Source organism: Lutzomyia longipalpis, chromosome 1, assembly GCF_024334085.1.
Source record: "Lutzomyia longipalpis isolate SR_M1_2022 chromosome 1, ASM2433408v1".
Classification (NCBI taxonomy): Eukaryota; Metazoa; Arthropoda; class Insecta; order Diptera; family Psychodidae; genus Lutzomyia; species Lutzomyia longipalpis.
In genome coordinates this window covers 41,740,646-41,761,266 of record NC_074707.1, presented here as the reverse complement: position 1 = coordinate 41,761,266, position 20,621 = coordinate 41,740,646, and the positions used below count along the sequence as shown (strand labels likewise).

At 41.4% G+C, this 20,621-nt stretch overlaps 5 protein-coding genes across 6 annotated transcripts; 3 read left to right on the top strand and 2 right to left on the bottom strand.

The window, feature by feature from the left end:
• Positions 1-2: 2 nt before the first annotated feature.
• On the bottom strand, positions 3-1,209 carry LOC129787401 (ubiquitin-like domain-containing CTD phosphatase 1). Its single transcript, XM_055822954.1, has 2 exons — positions 967-1,209; positions 3-911 (listed from the first exon to the last, which is right to left on the bottom strand). Exons 1-2 carry the CDS (start codon positions 1,130-1,132, stop codon positions 121-123), a joined length of 957 nt encoding a protein of 318 aa, XP_055678929.1. The 5' UTR covers positions 1,133-1,209; the 3' UTR covers positions 3-120.
• Positions 1,210-1,252: 43 nt separating this feature from the next.
• LOC129787393 (DNA polymerase eta) lies at positions 1,253-3,721 on the top strand. Its single transcript, XM_055822945.1, has 2 exons — positions 1,253-1,496; positions 1,570-3,721. The coding sequence occupies exons 1-2, from the start codon at positions 1,339-1,341 to the stop codon at positions 3,668-3,670; spliced, it is 2,259 nt and encodes a 752-aa protein (XP_055678920.1). The 5' UTR covers positions 1,253-1,338; the 3' UTR covers positions 3,671-3,721.
• Positions 3,722-4,578: 857 nt separating this feature from the next.
• On the top strand, positions 4,579-6,165 carry LOC129787400 (DNA-binding protein Ets97D). Its single transcript, XM_055822953.1, has 4 exons — positions 4,579-4,740; positions 4,812-5,147; positions 5,209-5,848; positions 5,913-6,165. Exons 1-4 carry the CDS (start codon positions 4,632-4,634, stop codon positions 6,052-6,054), a joined length of 1,227 nt encoding a protein of 408 aa, XP_055678928.1. The 5' UTR covers positions 4,579-4,631; the 3' UTR covers positions 6,055-6,165.
• On the bottom strand, positions 6,106-10,198 carry LOC129787389 (structural maintenance of chromosomes protein 2). The gene is made up of 3 exons (XM_055822932.1): positions 9,974-10,198; positions 6,829-9,864; positions 6,106-6,476 (listed from the first exon to the last, which is right to left on the bottom strand). The coding sequence occupies exons 1-3, from the start codon at positions 10,139-10,141 to the stop codon at positions 6,162-6,164; spliced, it is 3,519 nt and encodes a 1,172-aa protein (XP_055678907.1). The 5' UTR covers positions 10,142-10,198; the 3' UTR covers positions 6,106-6,161.
• A 147-nt stretch (positions 10,199-10,345) lies between these two features.
• LOC129787397 (5-aminolevulinate synthase, erythroid-specific, mitochondrial) lies at positions 10,346-20,575 on the top strand. 2 transcript variants are annotated; one of them, XM_055822948.1, is made up of 4 exons: positions 10,346-10,513; positions 11,274-11,765; positions 16,374-17,015; positions 19,769-20,575. In XM_055822948.1, the coding sequence occupies exons 2-4, from the start codon at positions 11,348-11,350 to the stop codon at positions 20,344-20,346; spliced, it is 1,638 nt and encodes a 545-aa protein (XP_055678923.1). In that variant the 5' UTR covers positions 10,346-10,513; positions 11,274-11,347; the 3' UTR covers positions 20,347-20,575. The 2 variants fall into 2 exon arrangements, with proteins under 2 accessions (XP_055678923.1, XP_055678925.1); XM_055822950.1 differs by lacking the exon at positions 10,346-10,513 and adding an exon at positions 10,999-11,061 and having other exon boundaries at positions 11,140-11,765.
• Positions 20,576-20,621: the final 46 nt, after the last annotated feature.

Sequence of the window (20,621 nt, the reverse complement as noted above, 5' to 3'; positions counted from 1 at the left end):
TACAAAATATTAAAAAAGAGAAATCTTTTATTCTTTTAAATTCAGGAAGAAAATTCAGTCAAGTTTATTTGCAAAATTCGAAAGATTTATTAAGTTGAAAGGGGAGAGATGAAGTTTTTTTTAGGGTTTGTAGTGCTCCCATTTGCGATGATTGAGCTTCGTGAAGTCATCGCAATTCTCAGCGATGTTTTTGAGGTAGACGGCAAGCTTGAGGAGCTCCCGGTCTGTCTGGCGATTGAGATGAGCCTGCCGAAAGGGACGAATCCGCAGCCCGGATTTGGGGTTCATGAGGAAGTTGTGCCGAATGTCGTCGAACATGATGGTGTTCTTGGCTGAATATTGCTCGAATTTCCCCCAAATCACCCCGAGTGGCTTCACATCCACCACCCCGCGGTTCTCCGTGTAGATGCTAATCATAGCGGAGCTGTCGAGGTAGAAGATGATCTTGTAGTTGTCGTTGGTGCTCACACCCAGGAGGCGCATCTTCTCCTCAATCCACCGCATCCCAGTGGCACTCCAGATGACAATATCGTAGTCCTGGTAGGCAGACGTGAGGAATTCATGCAGGAAAGGTCGCATAAGTTCACTGGCTTGCTCAGCTGCGGAGCAATGATCGAAGAGGGTGTAGTCAATGTCCAGCACGAGGAGTTTCTTGCCCTCGCGCGGTTCATTGCGCATCTCAATCTTGTAGTCCCGAATGCGCTTCTGGACCTTTGACAGGTAGACTTCCTGCTTGTCATAGGATTGCTGCTCGAATGGGTGGGATGTCTCAAAGTCATCTATCACATCTTCCTCCTCAGGCACTGTGCACGCCTCCTGGATGTCTGCCTCAATGGAACCCATCATCATCACCTTGAAATTGGGCTTAATCTCCAGTGCTGACAGCCGAATGTCATCCGGGGGGAATTTTCCTGCAAAGAATGCCACAGATGATCCAAAAGCACCCCCCTTCCGGAAGAAACTAACCTTTATATTTGAGATTCAGAAGCTTCTGCCTGTTTGGCTGCACGTTGGTTTTCTTGCATATTTCATGCTTCAGCAAGGCCACTGTATCCTGTTCCGTCAAATCACTAATCTCATACTCCTTTCCGCTCCATTTCACGATGATCTTTATCTCTTTTAGGCCGCTCATTCTAACTAATTTTCTAAATTTCTTTTTTCTCTCTAAAAATTTCCACAAAATTCAAAACAAAAACATCTGCAAACACTTCAAATGTTGCAAAAAACCCCACCAAATGCAACGTCAAATTTTGAGGTTAGAATTTTGCGCGGGGGAATTTTGACAGTTTTCGCTGGAATTTCAGGAAATTGTGAAAATTTCCGGGAAAAAGAGGAAAAATGTCCAGTTCAGAGCTGAATTTCAACAACACGTACGAGAGGATTGTGGTGCTTGTGGATATGGATTGTTTCTACTGCCAAGTGGAGGAGAAACTCAATCCGGAACTCCGGGGAAAACCCATGGCTGTGGTTCAGTACAATGCCTGGATGGGAGGAGGGTAAGGAAATCCCTTCTTTTACTCATTTTAAAACAAAGTAGCGATGTTCTAATGCTGAGGAATTGCTCTGTAGGATCATTGCGGTGAATTACGCGGCGAGAGCTAGGGGTGTCACGCGTCATATGCGCGGAGACGAGGCCAGGAAGCACTGTCCGGAGATTGAATTGGTCAAAGTACCCTCAGTGCGGGAGAAGGCGGATTTGACAAAGTATCGCGATGCTGGGAAGGACGTGGCGCGTGTCCTGCAATCCTTTACACCCAATCTCGAGCGAGCAAGTGTGGATGAGGCATACCTGGACATCTCCAGCAATGTCATCGAGAGAATGAAGGAGATGGATCGTGGGGAATACTTCATTGAGCCACAAGATGTCACCAATACCTTTGCCGTTGGGCACAAGAGCTTTGGGGACTTTGTACGGAGTCTCTCAGCGAGGATGTCTTCCGGGAGTCAGGATGAGGAAGAAGTGGATGAAATGGAGGATTTTAGAGCTGCAAATGCTTCGTGCAAATCCCAGGAGAAGGATGTGAAGAAGCGCAATGAGTTGAAACTCCTCGTGGCAGCAACAATTGTCAATGACATCCGGAGGGCAGTGAAGGAGGAAACGGGATATGAATGCTCTGCGGGCATTGCTCACAATAAGATCCTCGCAAAACTCGTGGCTGGTCTCAATAAGCCCAACAAACAGACCATTGTCAGCATTGACGCCGTTGTGACGCTCTTCGAGGACATGCCGATCCTGAAAGTTCGCGGCTTGGGAGGGAAGTTCGGGGAGATTGTTTGCCAGAAGCTCAATGTGAAGTTCATGGGGGATCTCCTGGAATTCACGGAGAGTGAACTCCGGAAGGCTTTCAACGACAAAGACGGCACATGGCTGTACTACCTGGCCAGGGGCATTGATCTCGAACCCGTCGTTCCACGACTCATTTCCAAGAGTATCGGATGCTGCAAGAAGTTCCCCGGAAAGGGAGCAATAACAGGTGTGAAGACCCTGACGCACTGGCTCAAGGAACTCGCATCGGAAGTTGTGGATCGCCTGGAGAAGGATCACGTGGAGAATAATCGTCGTGGACGGCTCCTTACTGTGAGCTTCACTCAATCAATTGGTGGGGAGGACATTGCTAGCTCCAGGAGTGTCCCGCTGGATACGTACGACGTTCAGAAGATTGCCGATGATGCCTTTGAGGTGATGCGGAAAAACACAGACGTCTTCTATGTCGTTGAGAATCCCTCAATGCTGCAAAATCCGATTAAATTGCTCGGATTGAGTGTTGGTAAGTTTGAGAAGAATCCCGCGCCGAAGAAGAATCGCATCCAGGAAATGTTTCGGATGCAGGAAACAAAGAAAAAGGAAGAGAAAGCTAAAGAAGAAGAAAAGAGTGACGACAATGAAGGATTCTTTGAGCAATACCTCGAGAAAGGGACTCAGGAACATCCCAACGAGAACACAGAGTCTCCCACAAAAGATTCTCCCGGCATTAGTCTTCCGGAAACTCCCGAAAAGCCCGAACAAGAGGATACCCTTGAAGGTTCTTCAAAGGATTTCAATGACAGCGATGGTTTCCTCAAACAATTCATTGAGAAAGAAACGGAAGATCTTTTAGAGGAATCCCCGGAAAAGTGTCCTCCAGAAGAAACTTCAACCCCAGAATACAAGAAAACCTACGCGGAATTCGCCCGTCCACAGCTTCCGGAGGAATTTACAACAATCTGCGAGATGTGCAACAAGAGGATATCTCACTACGAAGCTGCATCCCATTCCGACTACCATTTTGCCCTCCAGCTAAGTCAGGAGCAGAGAACGGAATTCCGGAAGGAGATCAAGGAGAAAATTGCCGCTCCTCCGCCTGCAAAGAAGTTAAAAACATCCAAACCTGCAGCAAAAGCATCCCCATCCGTCTCAATAAAAAGCTTCTTCAGCAGAACACAAGAGCCCAGGGAGGCAGGAAGTGCCGGAAGAGCCACGGAAAAGTGTCCAGAGTGTGGGAAAAACATCCCTGTTGAGGAGATCACTGAACACGCGGATTATCACATTGCCAGGAGGCTGCAAATGGAGATGAATCAAACCAATTCCCAAGCCTGGAGTCAAACAAACCAGGAAAAAACGAAGAAAAGCGCCCCAAAAGCTTCAAGCTCAAAGTTTCCCAATATTGCGAGTTATTTTTCAAGTTCTTGAGTTTTATTTTATTGATTTTATTGTTGAAATTATAATTTTTTAATAAAAAACAAAAAAAAACATTTTTTGCAATTTGACGTTTTTCGTCGACTAAATCAGCTGATGTAGCAATATTTCAACACATGTGATACACGCTGATTCAACAGACGATGTGCGAGCGAGAGGAACTGCTACTGTTGCTATTTCATTTTTTGGCTTTTTACACTCTGGGAAAAAATTTTTTTCGGCAAAATTTGAATTTTCCGCGTTTTTGATGCCAAACGACGCGGGGGCGCTTCCTATGCCCCAAAAACCACACCCGGACGGAAAATTCAGCGGAAAATGCGAGAAAATCCCAAAAAGCAGAAAGTGTAAGCGAGAGAAAACGTTGATTTTGCAGCAATGTGTCTCACTCACACAGGAAATTTGACAATGTGGGAGTGAGACATCGCGAAGATTCATTACACTCTCTGTCTCACTCACACAGCCAAGTTGACAGTGTGGGAGCGAGACGTCACAAAGTTTTAAAACGTTCTTTCTCTTTTTCTCCAAGAAATAAAATTAAATAAATTTGAATTTTCCGCGTTTTTGATGCCAAACGACGCGCCCTCGCTTCCTACGCCCCAAAAACCACACCCGGACGGGAAAAACGCCCGGAAAATGCGAGAAAATTGCGAAAAACATTAAATCGTCGACTAAATCAGCTTGCATCGTAACACCTGTGGGGAATTTATTTTCCGGGAAAACTTGAATTTTCCGCGTTTTTGATGCCAAACGACGCCCCACCTTCGCAGGGCCCCAAAAAACCACACCCGGACGGGAAAATCGCCCGGAAAATGCGAGAAAATTGAGAAAAACAAAAAGACGTGGTAAAATGTGTGGTAAAGGGCTTTTACCACCTTTACCACGCCATTCTTCCCATTTCTAGCAGTGCAAACAAACAGTTTTTTTAGGTTAGAAAAACAAAACTTTATTTTTTCAAATGAACCTCCTAAAAACTTTCGATAAAACCCAGATTAAAGTCGAAGAGGAGGATTCAGATGGTCACACATCACACGACGAGATGGCATACGATCAGGAAAATGACTTGGGTGAGTTTTTCTCCGCAGCACTTCCTGCCACAACCGGAAGTCCTCAATGACAGTTTGTTTTTTTGTGGTAGGCGCTATTGAGAACATTGATTTGATATCCGGAGCCCCCTTTTTTGAGTACCCACGCGATGAGGCAGCCGCGGAGGACAACGATGACATCATAATCCTGCACATGGACATCCGGGAGCCGCTGAATAAGCTCCGTGTGTTGCTAGAGGAACGCCTTGGGCAGAATCTCAAATACTTCCATTTCTGGCTGCAGGATGCACAAATGCTGGAAGGGCACAAAAATCTTGTGGATCAGTGTGTCCAGGGGGAGGGATTGGTGCAGATTAACTGCCAGGTGTTGGCGTCATCCAGCAAAATTAACATTATTGACGTCCTCAAGCCAACAGATGACATTCTTGGTGAGAAAATTGCTGTTAAAAGTCTTCCGGAAGCATTGTAGTGACTTTTCTGACTTTCCAGAAAACTCCAAAACAGCCCCCAAACCCCCGGAGAGTACGGAGAATGAAGACTTGAGCGACACAGACGAACCAATCCCACCGCATCAGAAGAAATTCGGTGATCAATGGGCGATAGATAATCAATTCAAGAGGGATCAGGCACGACTGCAGATCCCAGACAATCCCCGGGACTGGACAACAGCGCAGGTCCGGCATTGGCTGCAATGGGCTGTCCGGCAGTTCAGCCTGACGCAGATCGCTGTGCTCCAGAAGACACCCACCGATGGCCCCAGGGAGGGTATTCTGCCCACAGAGACGGTGCGCGGGGTGAAAACATCCCCGCCAAAGGGGCAGAAGAATGTCAGCAGCAGCCTCAATCTCGACAACATCCGCATGGAGCCAATCTTCTGTGGCAATCGCAGCGGGAACAATGGGCAGATTCAGCTGTGGCAGTTCCTCCTGGAGATTCTCACGGACATTGAGCACCGGCGGATTATTCAGTGGGTCGGTGGGAATGGGGAATTCAAGCTGGCTGATCCCGAGAGGGTTGCCCAGCTGTGGGGAGAGCGCAAGAACAAGCCAACGATGAACTATGAGAAGCTCTCACGGGCGCTGAGGTACTACTACGACGGCGACATGATCTCCAAAGTTCACGGAAGGAGGTAATTCCCATGAATCTCTCTGACCAGGAGCAGCTTCCCTGATTCTAATCCATTTTTTTGATAGATTTGTCTACAAATTCGTTTGCGATCTCAAGCAATTAATTGGCTACGATGCTAAAGATCTCGCCCGCTTGGTGATGGAATGTGACATTGAGAGCACATCCAGGGATAAATCTTCCGATTGGGATCTCTCAGCAACGCTCTGATAGCTCTAATGAGGAATCTGAGGGCAGGATCGTGAGTAAAAAGTGCCGGAATTTATGAGAAAAATAATTATATTTATAAAGAAAAGAAAGAAAGTTGACTGAAAAATTCACTTCCGGTTCACGGTGCGAATGACTCCGGACATGCCATCTTCGAATTTAGTCCGGAACACCACATTAGCATTGCTGAACATGCCATCCTTGAGGGAGACAATGATGAATTGAGATTTCTTAAAGTGCTGCTTCAGCATTGTCCCGATGTTCTGCGTGTGGGAGAGATCCAGGGCAGCGTCCACTTCGTCCAGAATGTAAATTGGGGCTGGATTGTACTTTAGCATGGCCAGGACGAGTGATAGGGCAACAAGAGAACGCTGTCCACCACTCAATTCCGTCAGAGTTTCCTTCCACACCCCATTGAAGCCAACCTGGACAGATAAAAAAAATTCCCGGAAATGTTAAGCAACTACACTTTGCTTCCCGGAAAGTGCCCAAAGTGGCTGGAAGTTGTACATTCATCCTGCCCATTGCATCAGGAAGTTTCTAGGGGATCTTAGGAACATCCTTTTCAACACCCGGTTGATCCTTGATGTCATCTTCAAGACAAAATCTGAGTCTATAAAAATGCTTCACGAAATTGCAAAGGAGACTTGCTAAATGGACAGATTTGGACCCAAAGATGAAATCAAGGATCAGCCGGGTGTTGAAACTCTGGATGTTCCAAAGATCCCTTAGAGTACTCTGCGTTGATACCACTGGGCAGCAAAATATACAACTTACCTTCACTTCAATCCCTTTGAGATAATCCCCCGCGACGGGAATGAGTTTTGCCTCAGCTCCTGGGAGGATTGTGCTGAAGATTTGACTGAAATTCTGCCCAACTTCCATGCAGGCCTTCTTCACTTCCGCCTTCTTCTTCTCATCAATTTCATTCATTGTTTGCATAATTTTATTCCGATCCGCTCCCAGCATATCCTTGCGCTTCATCACCTCCTTGAATTCCTCCTCCTCACGCTCCAGGAGCATCATGGCCTTCTCATTGATTGTCCTGCTCATCTTATCCTTCAGCTCCTGCATCTTGTACAGCTTCTTCTCGGCGGTTTTTGGGTCTTCCTGCGAGTAATCGTACTTTGTCCCTTTTGCCCCAAAGTACTCTTTATCCTCCAGAATCCACGGATATTTCTTCTCCAGTGATGCTTTCTGATCTTCAGCGGTCTTCCCTTCATTCTTCACTTTACCCAGATCGGATTCCTTCTTCTTAATCTCCAGCTGGAGGGTCTGAATTTCCTTTGTTAGCTTCTCAATTTGATTGGTTTTCGTGTGAATCTCCCGGTTTTGGGATGAAATGTGCTCCTTCATGGTACGCACCTCATCCTTGAGCGAAGCAATCCTCTCCGTTAAATCCCTGCTCTTCCCGGCAAATTCCTCAATCTCCGCTTCCATTTGCTGCAGATCAGCCTCAATGGTGGCCAGTTGGGCTGTGGATGTGGTCACAGCTGCTGTGAGTTGTTCAATCTCCAGATTCATCACGTCGTTTTGCTCCTTCTTCTTCTTCCAGTGATTGCTGCTCTCGTTGTACTTCTTCTGACAATCCGCCAGGTCTTTCTTGGCCTGCTTCAGCTGACGCTCCCGGTAGCCCTTGGAATCAGCCAGCTGTGCTTCCAGGAGCTTAATATTCTCCTTCTCACGCTGCAGGACTTCCTTCGCTTCGTTCAATTCCTTCTCGAGACTCTCAATTTTGCTTTTCATCTCGCCAATCTCACTCTGCTGCACCTGGAAGGTGGAATTAGCCAGGCGACTGTTGACCACTTCAAGTTCATGCTGACGCATCTCCAGTTGCTGCTTCAGCTGATTGTACTCCCCGGCAATCTTCTGGAGTTGTCCCATTTGATTCTCAATCGCCTGCAGTTCGGCCTTCTTGGCATTGTAGGCTGTTTTGAGTTCCTTAATCTCTGCAACGTCCAGCAGGACTGCTCCACCCTTTGGCCTGGCTCCGCCGGAGAGGCTTCCGGAGGGATCCACGACATCCCCATCGAGGGTAACGCAGCGTGTCATGATGTTCCGGTGGTAGGTCACCTGTTTGGCCACATTGATGTCCTTGCAGATGAATGTGCTGCCAAAGACGTACCGCATCACCGGCTCCAGATCCCGATGGAATTCAATGAGCGACAAGGCGTGATGGACGTTCTCCTTCCCGCCCACTTTCTCAGCCATTTGCACCGTGGCCGGAGCAACGGATTTGCCGCTGATCTTATTCAGGGGAACCATTGTTGTGCGTGTTTGGAGATCCCCTCGCTGCAGGATCATCTTACTCGTGGCATCCGTATCCGTGACAACATTGTACAACGACCCACCAGCACAGATTCCCAATGCAAGGCAGAATCTCTTATCTTTCACCGTGAAGAGATTGCAGAGGCGCCCCTTGACGCGATTCCTGTTGAAATTCTGCTCCGGATCGCGGTACTGGAAGTCAAAGCGATGGGATCCCTTCTGGTCCAGGAGTTTGCGCATGTTTTGAATTTCCTCCGAGAGGGCTATTCGACGATTCTGCAACTCCTCCAGGGTGCCATCTTCGTAGTCAATGCCCCGAAGGGATGCTGTGAGTTTCGTGATGTCCCTCTCGAGATTCCTGACCAATTCCCGGTCACTTTCGTAGGCATTGTCAGCTGTGCGCTTCTCACTTTGCTTCTCCTTCACGAGCTTCGTGAGGTGCTTCATCTCTGCCGTGCAATCCTGGATTTTTGTCGTGGAAGTCGAAACGAGCTGCTTGGAGGCCATCAGCTGCTCCTGAAGGGTCACAGATTGGCCATCAGCTGTTGTGGAGACACCCGCCGTGATGGCTTCCACGCGATTCTGTGCTGCCTCCAGAGCTTGCTTGAGCTTCTCATTCTCATCCGCCATGACGTGGAAGGAGGAATCAGTGGCGCCAAGTTGAGCATTCTTCGTGGCAAGGAGTTTCTGATCATCCTCAATGCTCTTCTTGAGATGTTTGTGCTTCTTCCGTTCAGCTTCGAGTTTATCCCGCAGCGCCTTCACTTTCCCGGACATTGTGGAATCTTCCTTATTGAGGTCACTGAGCTTTGCTTCCTTCTCCTTGAGATCCCCACCCGAATCCTGCTCCAATTTAGCCGTCAATTCGGCAATTTGTAATTTCAATTCCTGCGTCTTCTGCTCATTTGTGAGGATTTTCTTCTTGCTCTTCTCAATGGAACTACCCATCTCATCGATTTTTGCCTGATTCCCTTCGGAGACTTTCAGCAGGGACAGGTAGGTGTAGGAGAAGTGAATACGCTTGAGGAATTCAATATCCCGGCACACTTTCTGATACTCCAGGTACTTGCTGCGTTCCTCGCGGAGTTTATCGAGTTTTGGTTGAATTTCCTCCGCAATGACGTCATCCAGCTCCTTGAGCTTTGCATCCTTCTTCTCAATTAACTTTGCCGATTGATCCCTCTTGACCTGCCACACATTCGTCCCAGCTGCTTCCTCTACGAGGGAAAGGATCTCATGGGGTTTCATATTGAGGACTTTGGTGATTCTGCCCTGCATGATGATGAAATTGGGATTGTTTATGTTGAGCTGGATGGAACAGAAGAGATCCTGGACACGTTTATTCTGGACATTCTTCCCATTTATCAGATACTTGTTTTTCCCGCCCACAACCACCTGGCGCGTTACGCTAATCTCATCATTGTGCTCATACCCAACGGGACATTGGGATTTATCCTTGTTGTCGAACATTAGCGTCACATTTGCCTGTGTTATGCCCGCCTGGCCAGCTTTGTAGACCAAATCCTGCAGAGAAGTGGCCCTGACCTACAACAGGAAGGAATTGCAATAAATCAGGAGATCAGAGGAGGCCCCGGAGAAGCCTTTCCAGATGCCGGGAAGTGCAGAGAAGGCGCCAAAAAACAACAAAACTAACCTGGGTCAAGTTTGTGATTCCGAGAACAAAGCAAATTGAGTCCAAAATGTTGGATTTCCCAGTGCCATTGAGGCCGGTGATGGCGTTGAATTCCTTGTCGAAGCCATGGATCTCCGTACGCTTCCCGTAGGACTTGAATCCGTCGAGAATTATGGATTTTATGTACATTTTCTGTGGCGGCGTCGTCCAGAAAATTGCAAGTTTCAAAAATTTCAAAAGTTTCCAGAAATTCCCGCTACTAAGTTGTGGCGCTGTTTGAGGAGGGAGTGAGAAGGAAAATTCAAATTTTACGTTGTCAATGAAAAATCCATCTTCTTTCTCACTCTATCATACTTATCGACATTTTGACATTTCGCCTACTAAAAAGAGGGGAAGAAAAACTACAAGAAATGAGGGGAAGTGGAGATAGAAAACGTCTCGAGTTGTGAAAGAAAAAGTTAGTTCATTGAAAATTGTGCAAAAGACAAGTTGTGTGGAAGGAAGAAAATTGTGAAAATTGCTCAAAGTTCGAGGTGAAAAAAAAGTCCTTCAAGTTGCAAAGTAAGAACAACATTTCAATGTGAAACTTGTGGGAAAATCCGCGGAGAAAGTCTGGGGTGGGAAAAGTTGCAGTATTTTGGCGAATTTCTCTTCCATTCAGCATAATTACGCAATGTGCAACTTTTACTTTTGCCCCAAATCCACCTTTCCCGCGTGATTCACGATCCGATTGGAGTGAATTTTCACGTGAAATTGGGGCTTTTTCATCCCTTTTTGTATAATGTTGAATTTCCCCCACCCTTGTTGGCCCTCTGGGGTTGTGCCCTTTTGACGTGTGTGGAAAAAATCATCTCGCCCCCCTCTGAAAGGTGTGCTGCACGAAAGGGGAAAGTGGAGGGGATAATATGACACTTGTTGCCCGCGGGATTTTCAAAAAAATCATTTTTTTCGTGATTTTTGGGGGAATTTCCCGTGAAAAAGCAGAGAAAATGATGCAAAATTCGGTAATTGCCAGGTGGAAGAGATAAGTGTGTGGATGATAGTGATTCAATGGGGCACAGTGGGGAGTGACAAGCCTTGGGGAGCAAATAATTTTCCAGTTTAGTCCGGTTTGTAGAGTAAATTGGAAATAACGTCAAATGAATAAATTAACTAAACTTGCTGACCACACAATTCCTCGCTTCCAGCACTTCCCAGGGACTCTCTGTAGCTCGCAGAGAGCCCAGACAATTTTATCAGAACATTCTCGATAATTTTCTTGGTGGGGAAGGAATTTTTTTGGCCGCGTTGATAACTCGTCTGGTTTTTACTTTCTGGCCAGGTCAACTACTTATCAACAAAAAAAACCACAAAAAAATTCATTAAAATAAATACGCGGTGAGCTGTGTTGAGAAGATGCCTTGCCCGTTCCTGAGTAACTTCAATGCCAACTTTTTGCGCAATAATGCGTCGCTGTTGCTGAAAACCTACGGGCATCACTGCCCGGTGCTCACGAACACCATCCAGGGGGAGATTGCCCCGCAGATGGCTGTTGTGAAGCGCAATTTCAGCTTCCTGTCGAAGAAGAGTCACGATGAAGCGAATGTAGCACCCAAAAAGTGCCCCTTCCTGTCCACTGCCACCACCTCCAAGCTCGTCACGGAGGTGCGTGAGGATATTCAGGACATTCCATCGACGCGATCATTCCAATATGAGGAGTTCTTTGCTGAGCAGATTCAGCGCAAGAAGAAAGATCACTCCTATCGCATCTTTAAGAAGGTTAATCGTCTTGCGGAGCAGGGGAAGTTCCCAAGGGCAATGGAGTACTCCTGGGGTGAGTTTTTTCACTTTTTTTTTAATATGATGCAGAATTTTAAAATTTTTATAGCACAAAATGTGTCCAGGCTAAATATGATGAGATCTCTAAAAGTAGAAAACTTAAAGATGTTTTTGAAATATTCTGAAAGGGATTTAAAAGATTAAAGGCTCCAACAGATGGACGAGAAATTTCTCGTGCGGTGCGGTGCGGCGAGGTTTTCGGCCAATCAGAAGCGAGAGATGGCTCACACACTCTCACCGCACAGTGCGAGAACGTTTTTCGGCCAATCCGAAGCGACGATGGGCCACGAAATCCTCGCCGCACCGCACCGCACGAGAAATTTCTCGTCCATCTGTTGGAGCCTTAAAACGAAATAAAATAAAATAGTTCTTTTAGCTGAGACACATTGTGTGCTATAAAAATTTTCTTTTTTGTTATTTTACTTACAACAGTTAAAAATAAGAAAAACCTACAGCTACAATACAACAAATCAAAACCATACGAAGAGATCTTTTAAAGATCTTGTCGATCTTTTAGGGGAACCTGGGGTAATTCGGTGAATTTTTGGGAGATAATTTTTCCTGAGTTCCATGGAAATATTTGAGATTTCCCATGACAACTATCTTATAGCAAATTTTCCGGGCTACAACTTTGTCTCAGACGATTTCTCTCTATCTCAACGGGAAAATGCTTTTTCAGGCCATTTTCCAAACCCTTCCACATTTGCATGTTCCAAAAATCTTGGGGTAAAATGGTGAATGATTTTCAAATGCGTTTTTCTTTGAAAATCCATGTCTGAGAGGTTATTGATTTGCTCTGGGATAAACATACCTGTTTCGATTGAGAGATTTCACTCCGTTTCGTAATGATTATTCACTTTTTAATTCTATAAAATTGATAAAACACAAAATTTATGGAAAAGCACCTCCATTTGTTTGTTTTCTACAACTTCCTGTCAGATCTGTGTGCAACAAAAACCCAGCGGACAAGGAATTTCATACTCGTAGCTACTTTGGTAGCAAAATCAATATAATAATTTATTTAACAAGGAGAAATTTTTTTAGAAAAATTAGCAAAAAAACATTACTTCGAGTTAATTAATTGTTTATATTACCTAATCTACCTAATACATATTATCTGTGAAGAATTGAATGGAATAAAAACATTGATTTTGTTGGGCGAAAATTTTGGACGATTATTCCATTACGCGTCAATAGTAAAATAGATTGTAGAGAGAGAAAACACTATATGAGTAGAAGGAGGCAAATTTTTCACCATTTTACCCCAAAAAATATTCACCGTCTTGCCCCAAGTGCTGCCTTTTAGTGAAAACTTTATAATAGAAAACTCGGAAAATTTTTGGGAAAAAGCAGAATAGGTTTGCGTTCAGCAATAATTGCTTTATTGAAAAAATGCATTTTCATAATATATTAAACAGAATAAGATGGTAAGAATTGAAATATGGTAAGGTGGTAAAAGTAACTTTAGACATCGGAAAATTATTTTCCTCAATAAAATCCAAAGTATTCGTTCTACATAACTAAAGCTTTCTGGGAATATTAAGAGGTGTAAGAAGCACCTGTTAACTGAATGAGAATGATTAGGACAATGTATTTCATGAGATATTGAATTTAATTTTTTTCCCGATTCACCATTTTACCCCAGTTACCCCTATAGACCGTATGTTCTATAATTTGATATATCTTGACTAAATAAATTAATAGAAAATCCTTGGAAAATGATTTGGAAAGTAAAAAATTTCTTCAGAATCAAATATTTAGTTAAATGTTCGTGATATTGAAATTTGGCATTGCATTTGTGCTGGAAAAAATGCATTTAGAGGCTCCACTTTCAAGTATTTTGTCAATGTTTTTTAGTTGTATGAGTTGTAAAGAAAAAATATTACTAATCTAACGAGTTTCAGAGTTAATTCATTGCAAACAGAGCAATTAAAAGGTTTTTTTAACATTTGATATGAGAAACAAATATGCTAAGGATTTAAGAGAATTTATTTTGTTTAATTGCTTCCAAAGTATAGATTTCACAGCTCAGACACATTATTATGCTATAAAAGTCTTTGAATTCTATGGAACTATTTCTATTATTGCAACTACTACGAAAGCTTTACAATTTTATGGAAATTTTATTAAATGAGGAAAGTTATTTTTCATCTCTTAAAAATATTTATTAAATAAAACCTCAATTGTACAAAAGATTATACATAAATCACAGGTTCGGATAGATTTGTAAAATTTTCTTGTAATTGTGTCTAGACTAAAGTGCCATAAATTTAAACTTTTTAAAGGCCTGATGAAGACATAAAATAAAGTTAAAAATTATCTTTTTTACGAATATCTACGTAATTTATTTTACCCTCTGCCCACCATTGAACAAACATTATCATTAAAAGAATTAATAGTTTTAAACAAACTTTAATGAACTTCTACATTAAACTTTGAGTATACCAATAAAAAAAATTTAAATTAAACAACGAAATAACATGAAAACAAGTAAAAATCTTGTAGGAAAATAATTAAAGATTAAAAAAAGTCATTTAAATCTTCTAGAACCTACAAAATAAATATAAATGATCATAAAGTGTGGACTCTAACCACTTAATTCTTCTTGAGAAAAGAGAATTGAGCTGACAAAAGGTCACCATTTACATGCTTTTATGTTAAAAGAAAAAGAATTTATTATTCATTGAATTAATCAATCATGCAGAATAACAGACAAGAGCCAACACGCATCATCATCATTGCCGGATGCAAAAGAGGCACGTGATGTTATTCAACGTTTATTTGCTAATGGGTTAACTTTGACGACATCTAGCAACAAAAAAATTGTCCATAATTCATCGTATGGTTTTATGTTGTTTTTTTTTTTAGTGAATTTATTTAATGAAATGTTGACCTCTTTTATCATATTTTTTCTTCACGACAAAAGCAAATATTTGAATATTTTTTTTCTCTTGCGAAATATTCAATAAGGAAAAAAAATTCCACTGCAAGGGCAATTTGAATTTTTCTGAGGAAATATTGTTTTAATTTTTTTTCCTCGTCTTCTTGTAGTAGTAATTTAAAGTAATATAAGCATGACAGTGCATTACATACACTACACACAGAGAAGGAGGAGGAGGATACCTGTGAGCTCGTATGGCGAGACTAACGATTACTTACACAATTTTCTTATCTAAATTAAAAAAATTAAGTATAATCAGCTGTTTCATCATGAATCGACGTTCTTTGCAATTAATCTCAATTAAGCGACACTTTCTAAATATTTGCGATTAATAAGAGGTCTTCCCATCACTCGCGTGTCGCGTCTAAAACATGAAAAAAAATACTTTTATATATTTTATTGGAAGCAATAATATTTACTTTTATTGGTTTTGTCATGAAAAAGGCACACGCGAATAAATTTATTATCAGTCAATCGGTGTGTGATTAACCCAAATTGGCTCCAAAGTTCTTCTTCTATGTAGTCCAAAAAATAATATAATTTTCTACACCGAATTCTCCATCGTGTAATTAAAGAATAGAAGAATTATTTTTATTGGCTAAATTACTATCGATTGAATAATTAACATTGAACCACTTTCCCTTTTATTTATGTCCATTGTATTGAATAAATAATATTTTAAATTGAATGTTTTAATTATAAATAATTGTTGGCTTTTTTTATTAAAGAGTTCTCTTCAATTTTCTACCAAGGAAAGCAATTAGCCTTTCAATTCAATCGTGGTTTCTTTTATAGGAGTTTTATTGCTATTATTGGTATTGTTTCTATGGCATTTGCATGAGGAAAATGTCTTTTAGGTGCAATGCAAAGTTTTTAATTAAAAAGTCATTTGAACCGTTAAATTGCTTTCAGCTTCCTAATATTGGATTGCTAAACAAATAAGACATTTTGTAGTTAAAATGATCATTAAAAGAAAATAAATTTAAAATCCTTTGTTTAAATATTCTTTGCACTAAAGTTCCACCAGGGAATAACGTAGCCAATAAAAATGCTTTGGACGGTTTGCCTGAATTTTTTAGCCAATCAGAGAGCTTTTCGTGACAGATTCTTTTTCTTATTCATTTTCATTTCAATTTTTTAAAACGATCTCAATTAATTTCTATTCGAAAAGGAAGTTTTAATGCAAAACTAAGTCAGAATTGAGAAAAAAATAAAAAAAAACATAAAGAAAAATTAATTAAGAAATAAATATCAATACCTAAAGAAATATTTAATTACTATACATTTGATTTAACTCTTTAAGGACTATTAGGTCAAAAAATAAAATTCTCTTTTATTTTAAAATCCAACATGAAAAATGATTTTACTGAAATAATTTAATTTCCGGGAATTTTTAGTGATTTTTTTAAAAGGAAATTGCGAGTTTTTCACGTCTTTTTGTATTAATTTTTTTTGTTGTAAAACTCGCAATTTCCTTTTTTTTTTTAAAAATTATTAAAAATTTGTGGAAATTAAATTATTTCAGCAAAATCATTTTTCAAGTTGGATTTTAAAATAAAAGAGAATTTAATTTCTGATCTATACCTAATAAAATCATTAAAGAGTTTAATCAATGTAATAAATAAAAAAAAATATTAATTTTCCAATTTCTCTCTTTTCCAGGTGAACGCCCAATCACCGTTTGGTGTTCCAATGATTACTTGGGAATGTCTTGCCATCCGGAAGTGAAGGCAGCCGTGCGGAAGGCTCTTGAGGAGCACGGTGCCGGTGCTGGGGGGACTCGAAACATTTCCGGAAATTCTCTCTATCACGAACGTTTGGAGAAGCGTCTGGCGCAGCTGCACAACAAGGAGTCAGCTTTGCTCTTCTCCTCGTGCTTTGTGGCCAATGATTCCACGCTGTTTACGCTGTCGCGCCTCCTTCCGGGATGCCACATCTTCTCGGATGCTGGCAATCACGCTTCAATGATACAGGGAATCCGGAATAGTCAAGTACCGAAGCATATCTTCCGTCACAACGACCCCAATCATCTGAGGGAGATGCTGAAGAAGGTGGATAAGAATGTACCGAAGGTGGTTGCCTTTGAGACGGTGCACTCAATGACGGGGGCTGTGTGTCCCCTTGAGGAGCTCTGTGACACAGCTCATGAATTCGGGGCGTACACCTTTATCGATGAAGTTCACGCTGTTGGGCTCTATGGGCAGCATGGAGCGGGAATTGGGGAGCGTGACAATCAACTCCACAACATGGACATTATTTCCGGAACCTTGGGGAAGGCTTTTGGCAACATTGGTGGCTATATCGGTGAGTAACAAATGTTGAGTTTTATTTTTTTTTTCTGCCAAATCAGTGTGATTTGTAGGGAATTTTTACGATATTCTCGCGCTATCTTTGCTGATTCCTCTTCATACGTGCTTCCGATAGCAGCAATGGGTTGATTTGCAGACACACTCAATGTGTTTTGATATCAGAAATCTATTTTGGTTTTGAGGCAATCAGTTGTGAAGTTCAAGAGGAACAGCAGTTGTGTGTGATTTTCTACACGTTCTAGAGAGTAGAAAAAGTCAATCATAACGCGTCCAGTTATTAAAGTTGGTATACCACAACGCGGATGGGTCAGTCTATGCGTTGTAATTTAATTTGTGAGTAGAATTAGTAGGCAAAGTTGATTTTTTTAATGAAATTCATCAATATTAAAGATAAAAATGCTCATATCTGAAGTTCTATAAGACCTACAGAAATTTCTTGACTAGTTATGAAAAAGGTATTGAAATAAGCTATAATCTGACATATATTTCGATACATTTCAAGGTCACCTCCAGAACACAAAATGGCGGATTTTAGTTCTACCAAAACAGTTTTTTGCACTTTTTGTCCTCAAGGAATGGTTCTAGAGGTTTCTGATGTTTTAGAAAGTTGTAGATAATTGCAAAACCTTTAATTTGATACCAAGTTCAGAAAAATCGGACAAGCCGTTCAAGAGATATGGCTCTTAGAACTTTTCAAATTCAAGAATTTTTCAAATGGCCATATCTTCTAAACGGCGACATAGATTTTCTTCATTTTCGGACTGGTGAAAGATATTAAGTCAGGCTACAACATATCAAAAATACAAGGAAATCTAAGATGGGGATTCGGAGATATTGCCCCTTAAAGTTAGGCAATTTTTGTTTTTGATTTTAGCGCCACTTGCGGCCATTTTTGGAACTTGGAATGTTCTAGACAGTTGTAGGGCTTCTCAATACCTTTCATTTGATACCAAGATGGTCAAAATCGGTTAAGCCGTTCTCGAGTTATATCGAAAAAACACTTTTTGCTTTAGGCCGCCATATTTGCTAAACCGCTTGACCGATTTTCAAGTATGATTTGTTGATGAAAACGACTCACTGAGCTCTACAACATACTAAAATTTCAGACCTCTAGCTCTAAGGGAAGTGGTTGACGGTATTTCAAAATGGCGGACGGCGGCCATATTGGATTTTGAAAATACGAAAAAATGAAATTTTACACCCACATTTCTATAGAAAACTTCAAACCGGAAGTCTCTATCAGTTACCGTTTTCGAGCTATAAGGCGAAATGTGGAGTCCAGGCCGGCAGGCCGGCCGGATCAAAAATTTTCGACCACCATTTTCGTAATGTGGGATGTCTAAAACGTGCTCATACCAAGTTTGAGCCCGATCTGAGGTGGTCGGTTTTTCCGACGATTACAATACTTGGTATGCCACGATTGTGGTATACCAACTAATATATCAAAGGGGGTTTCTTAAGCTCTCTGAATAAATGAAGAATTTAATGGAAAATGATTTCAGGGAATTTTTATCACTCTTGCGGATTAATTTATCTCAAGAATTTGTAAGATTCTGCGGGCTTCTTTCTGTGATAAAATTGCAGTGGATTGTAAATTTTTTGACCCAGTCTTGTCATTTAGACATAAATTAAACTTCATGAGACTTTTTAAAGATTTATAAGAATAATCAAATTTAATCTCTTTGCTTTAATAGGCTTCCCTTTTGTAATTAAAACATTTTCTTTTAAAAGGATTTTTCGTAACAGAAAATTAAAAAAAATTATAGTAGCCTAGACACAGACACGTGCTATAAAATTAAACGTTCACAGAATAAACCTTAAACTGCATCCAATATTATTTGAAGAATTCAGTACCCTTTTTCCAGTAAAAGTCTATATTTAAAATTCTTCATAGGGGCCTTGAAAATTCCCCCATAAATTGCTATAAAATTGATAAACAACTATAATTTTCCATAAGCTTATGAAGTGATAAATTTCAAAAGTTTAGCATTTTTTAGTCTAGTTGAGTGCTGTATGTATGTACATATTTTTTTTTATCTTTTGTATCAGAGTAACAAAAATTATCTTTTATAGCACAAAAAATATGTCTTGACTATAAAAGGGGATAATAAAATGCTGAACTTATGTAATTCATACGTCATACAGGCAATTAAGGAAGATAAGGATGCTGTTAAAGCTACTACTCAATTTATAGCAATTGGGGACGTATCTATAACTTTTCTTTTATAGTATAAAATGTGTCTAGGCTAAACTTCGGGCCTCAATAGCTGTGTTGTTATAAAATTAGCAAACAGAGTCCTCGTCTTCCATAAACACTTGCATTAGTGGGCCACACGAGAAATCTGTTGTAGCCTTAAAGCTTAACATTTCACAACCATTAATAAATTTATTTATAGCAATTGGAGACATATCTATAACTTTTCTTTTATAGTATAAAAATGTGTCTATGCTAAACTTTGGCCTTCAATAGCTATAAAATGTAGATCTTTTGTAATTTACCGTGAGGGCGTTGTTTTAACAATTTTATAGCATTTTTTTTAACAATAGGGGACACATGTTACGTTCATTTTATAGCACAAAAGGTGTCTCGACTAAACAAAGGGGCTAAAAAGTTCTAATTTTTTAGATTTTTAAAATCATTCAATTTTTCCTTTAAAATAAAATTAAAAATGATTCTAAAATCCACAAAAAATACTTTTTTATGTTAAAAAGGACCCTCGTTTCCTTTTTATTTTTTTTTCTTTCTAGCTGGAACATCCAATCTCGTTGATATGATCCGCTCGTATGCGGCTGGATTCATTTTTACAACATCTCTCCCACCGACTGTTCTGGCGGGTGCCCTGAAGGCCGTTGAGATTCTCTCATCGGCCGATGGGCGTGAGCTGCGACGTCGTCATCAGACCAATGTGCACTACTTGCGTTCATTGCTGAAGCGCGAAGGTTTCCCGGTGGAGCCGACGCCCAGTCACATCATCGCCATTCGCATTGGGGATCCGCTGAAGTGCAACCAAGTGTCGGATTTACTCATCCGGGAGTTTGGGCAGTACGTGCAGGCCATCAACTACCCAACGGTGGCACGTGGTGAGGAGAAGCTACGCCTCGCCCCGACACCGTATCACACGCCCGAGATGATGGATGAGCTCGTGGCCAATATGATGACTGTTTGGCGTCGTCTGGACATGAATCTCCAGAAGGAATCAATGGTGTGCACAACGTGCAAGAAGCCCCTTCTGCTGGACCAGTTGAAGGTCAATGCGATGCAGTGTGGTCAGTCGATACTGTGTCAGATACCAAACTGCCCACAAGTCGCTCTCGCAGCAGCCTAAACCGCGGCAAAAACTACGGAGCAGCATCTCACAAAAGGCAGCGGAGGTTATAAAACAAATTTTTGCTTCCTGGAGGCTCGTCGTTCTCTTTTTTTTATTTTAAATTTCTCGTGGTTTAGGTGATATATCAGTTAAACTGGTGTGCTTGGTAGGGTGTGTTGAAAAACAATGTTGTTTTCTCTCTGTGCTCCTCCAAAATGGGAATAAATGTTTAAATTCAAAGGAAAAAGGATTTTTATTTTTTAGTTTTGCAATATTTCTGCTGATTTGTGTGA

Bases quoted from the DNA above. Each gene is read 5' to 3' on its own strand.
- LOC129787401 (XM_055822954.1), bottom strand. From the start codon at position 1,132: ATGAGCGGCCTAAAAGAGATAAAGATCATCGTGAAATGGAGCGGAAAG. The intron at 912-966 runs GTTAGTTTCTTC...CATTCTTTGCAG, and splicing joins TCTGAATCTCAAATATAAAG to GAAAATTCCCCCCGGATGAC.
- LOC129787393 (XM_055822945.1), top strand. From the start codon at position 1,339: ATGTCCAGTTCAGAGCTGAATTTCAACAACACGTACGAGAGGATTGTG. The intron at 1,497-1,569 runs GTAAGGAAATCC...ATTGCTCTGTAG, and splicing joins AATGCCTGGATGGGAGGAGG to GATCATTGCGGTGAATTACG.
- LOC129787400 (XM_055822953.1), top strand. From the start codon at position 4,632: ATGAACCTCCTAAAAACTTTCGATAAAACCCAGATTAAAGTCGAAGAG. The intron at 4,741-4,811 runs GTGAGTTTTTCT...TTTTTGTGGTAG, and splicing joins CGATCAGGAAAATGACTTGG to GCGCTATTGAGAACATTGAT. The intron at 5,148-5,208 runs GTGAGAAAATTG...CTGACTTTCCAG, and splicing joins GCCAACAGATGACATTCTTG to AAAACTCCAAAACAGCCCCC.
- LOC129787389 (XM_055822932.1), bottom strand. From the start codon at position 10,141: ATGTACATAAAATCCATAATTCTCGACGGATTCAAGTCCTACGGGAAG. The intron at 9,865-9,973 runs GTTAGTTTTGTT...TTCCTGTTGTAG, and splicing joins GAATCACAAACTTGACCCAG to GTCAGGGCCACTTCTCTGCA. The intron at 6,477-6,828 runs GTAAGTTGTATA...TTATCTGTCCAG, and splicing joins TCAAAGGGATTGAAGTGAAG to GTTGGCTTCAATGGGGTGTG.
- LOC129787397 (XM_055822948.1), top strand. From the start codon at position 11,348: ATGCCTTGCCCGTTCCTGAGTAACTTCAATGCCAACTTTTTGCGCAAT. The intron at 11,766-16,373 runs GTGAGTTTTTTC...TCTCTTTTCCAG, and splicing joins GGCAATGGAGTACTCCTGGG to GTGAACGCCCAATCACCGTT. The intron at 17,016-19,768 runs GTGAGTAACAAA...TTTTCTTTCTAG, and splicing joins CAACATTGGTGGCTATATCG to CTGGAACATCCAATCTCGTT.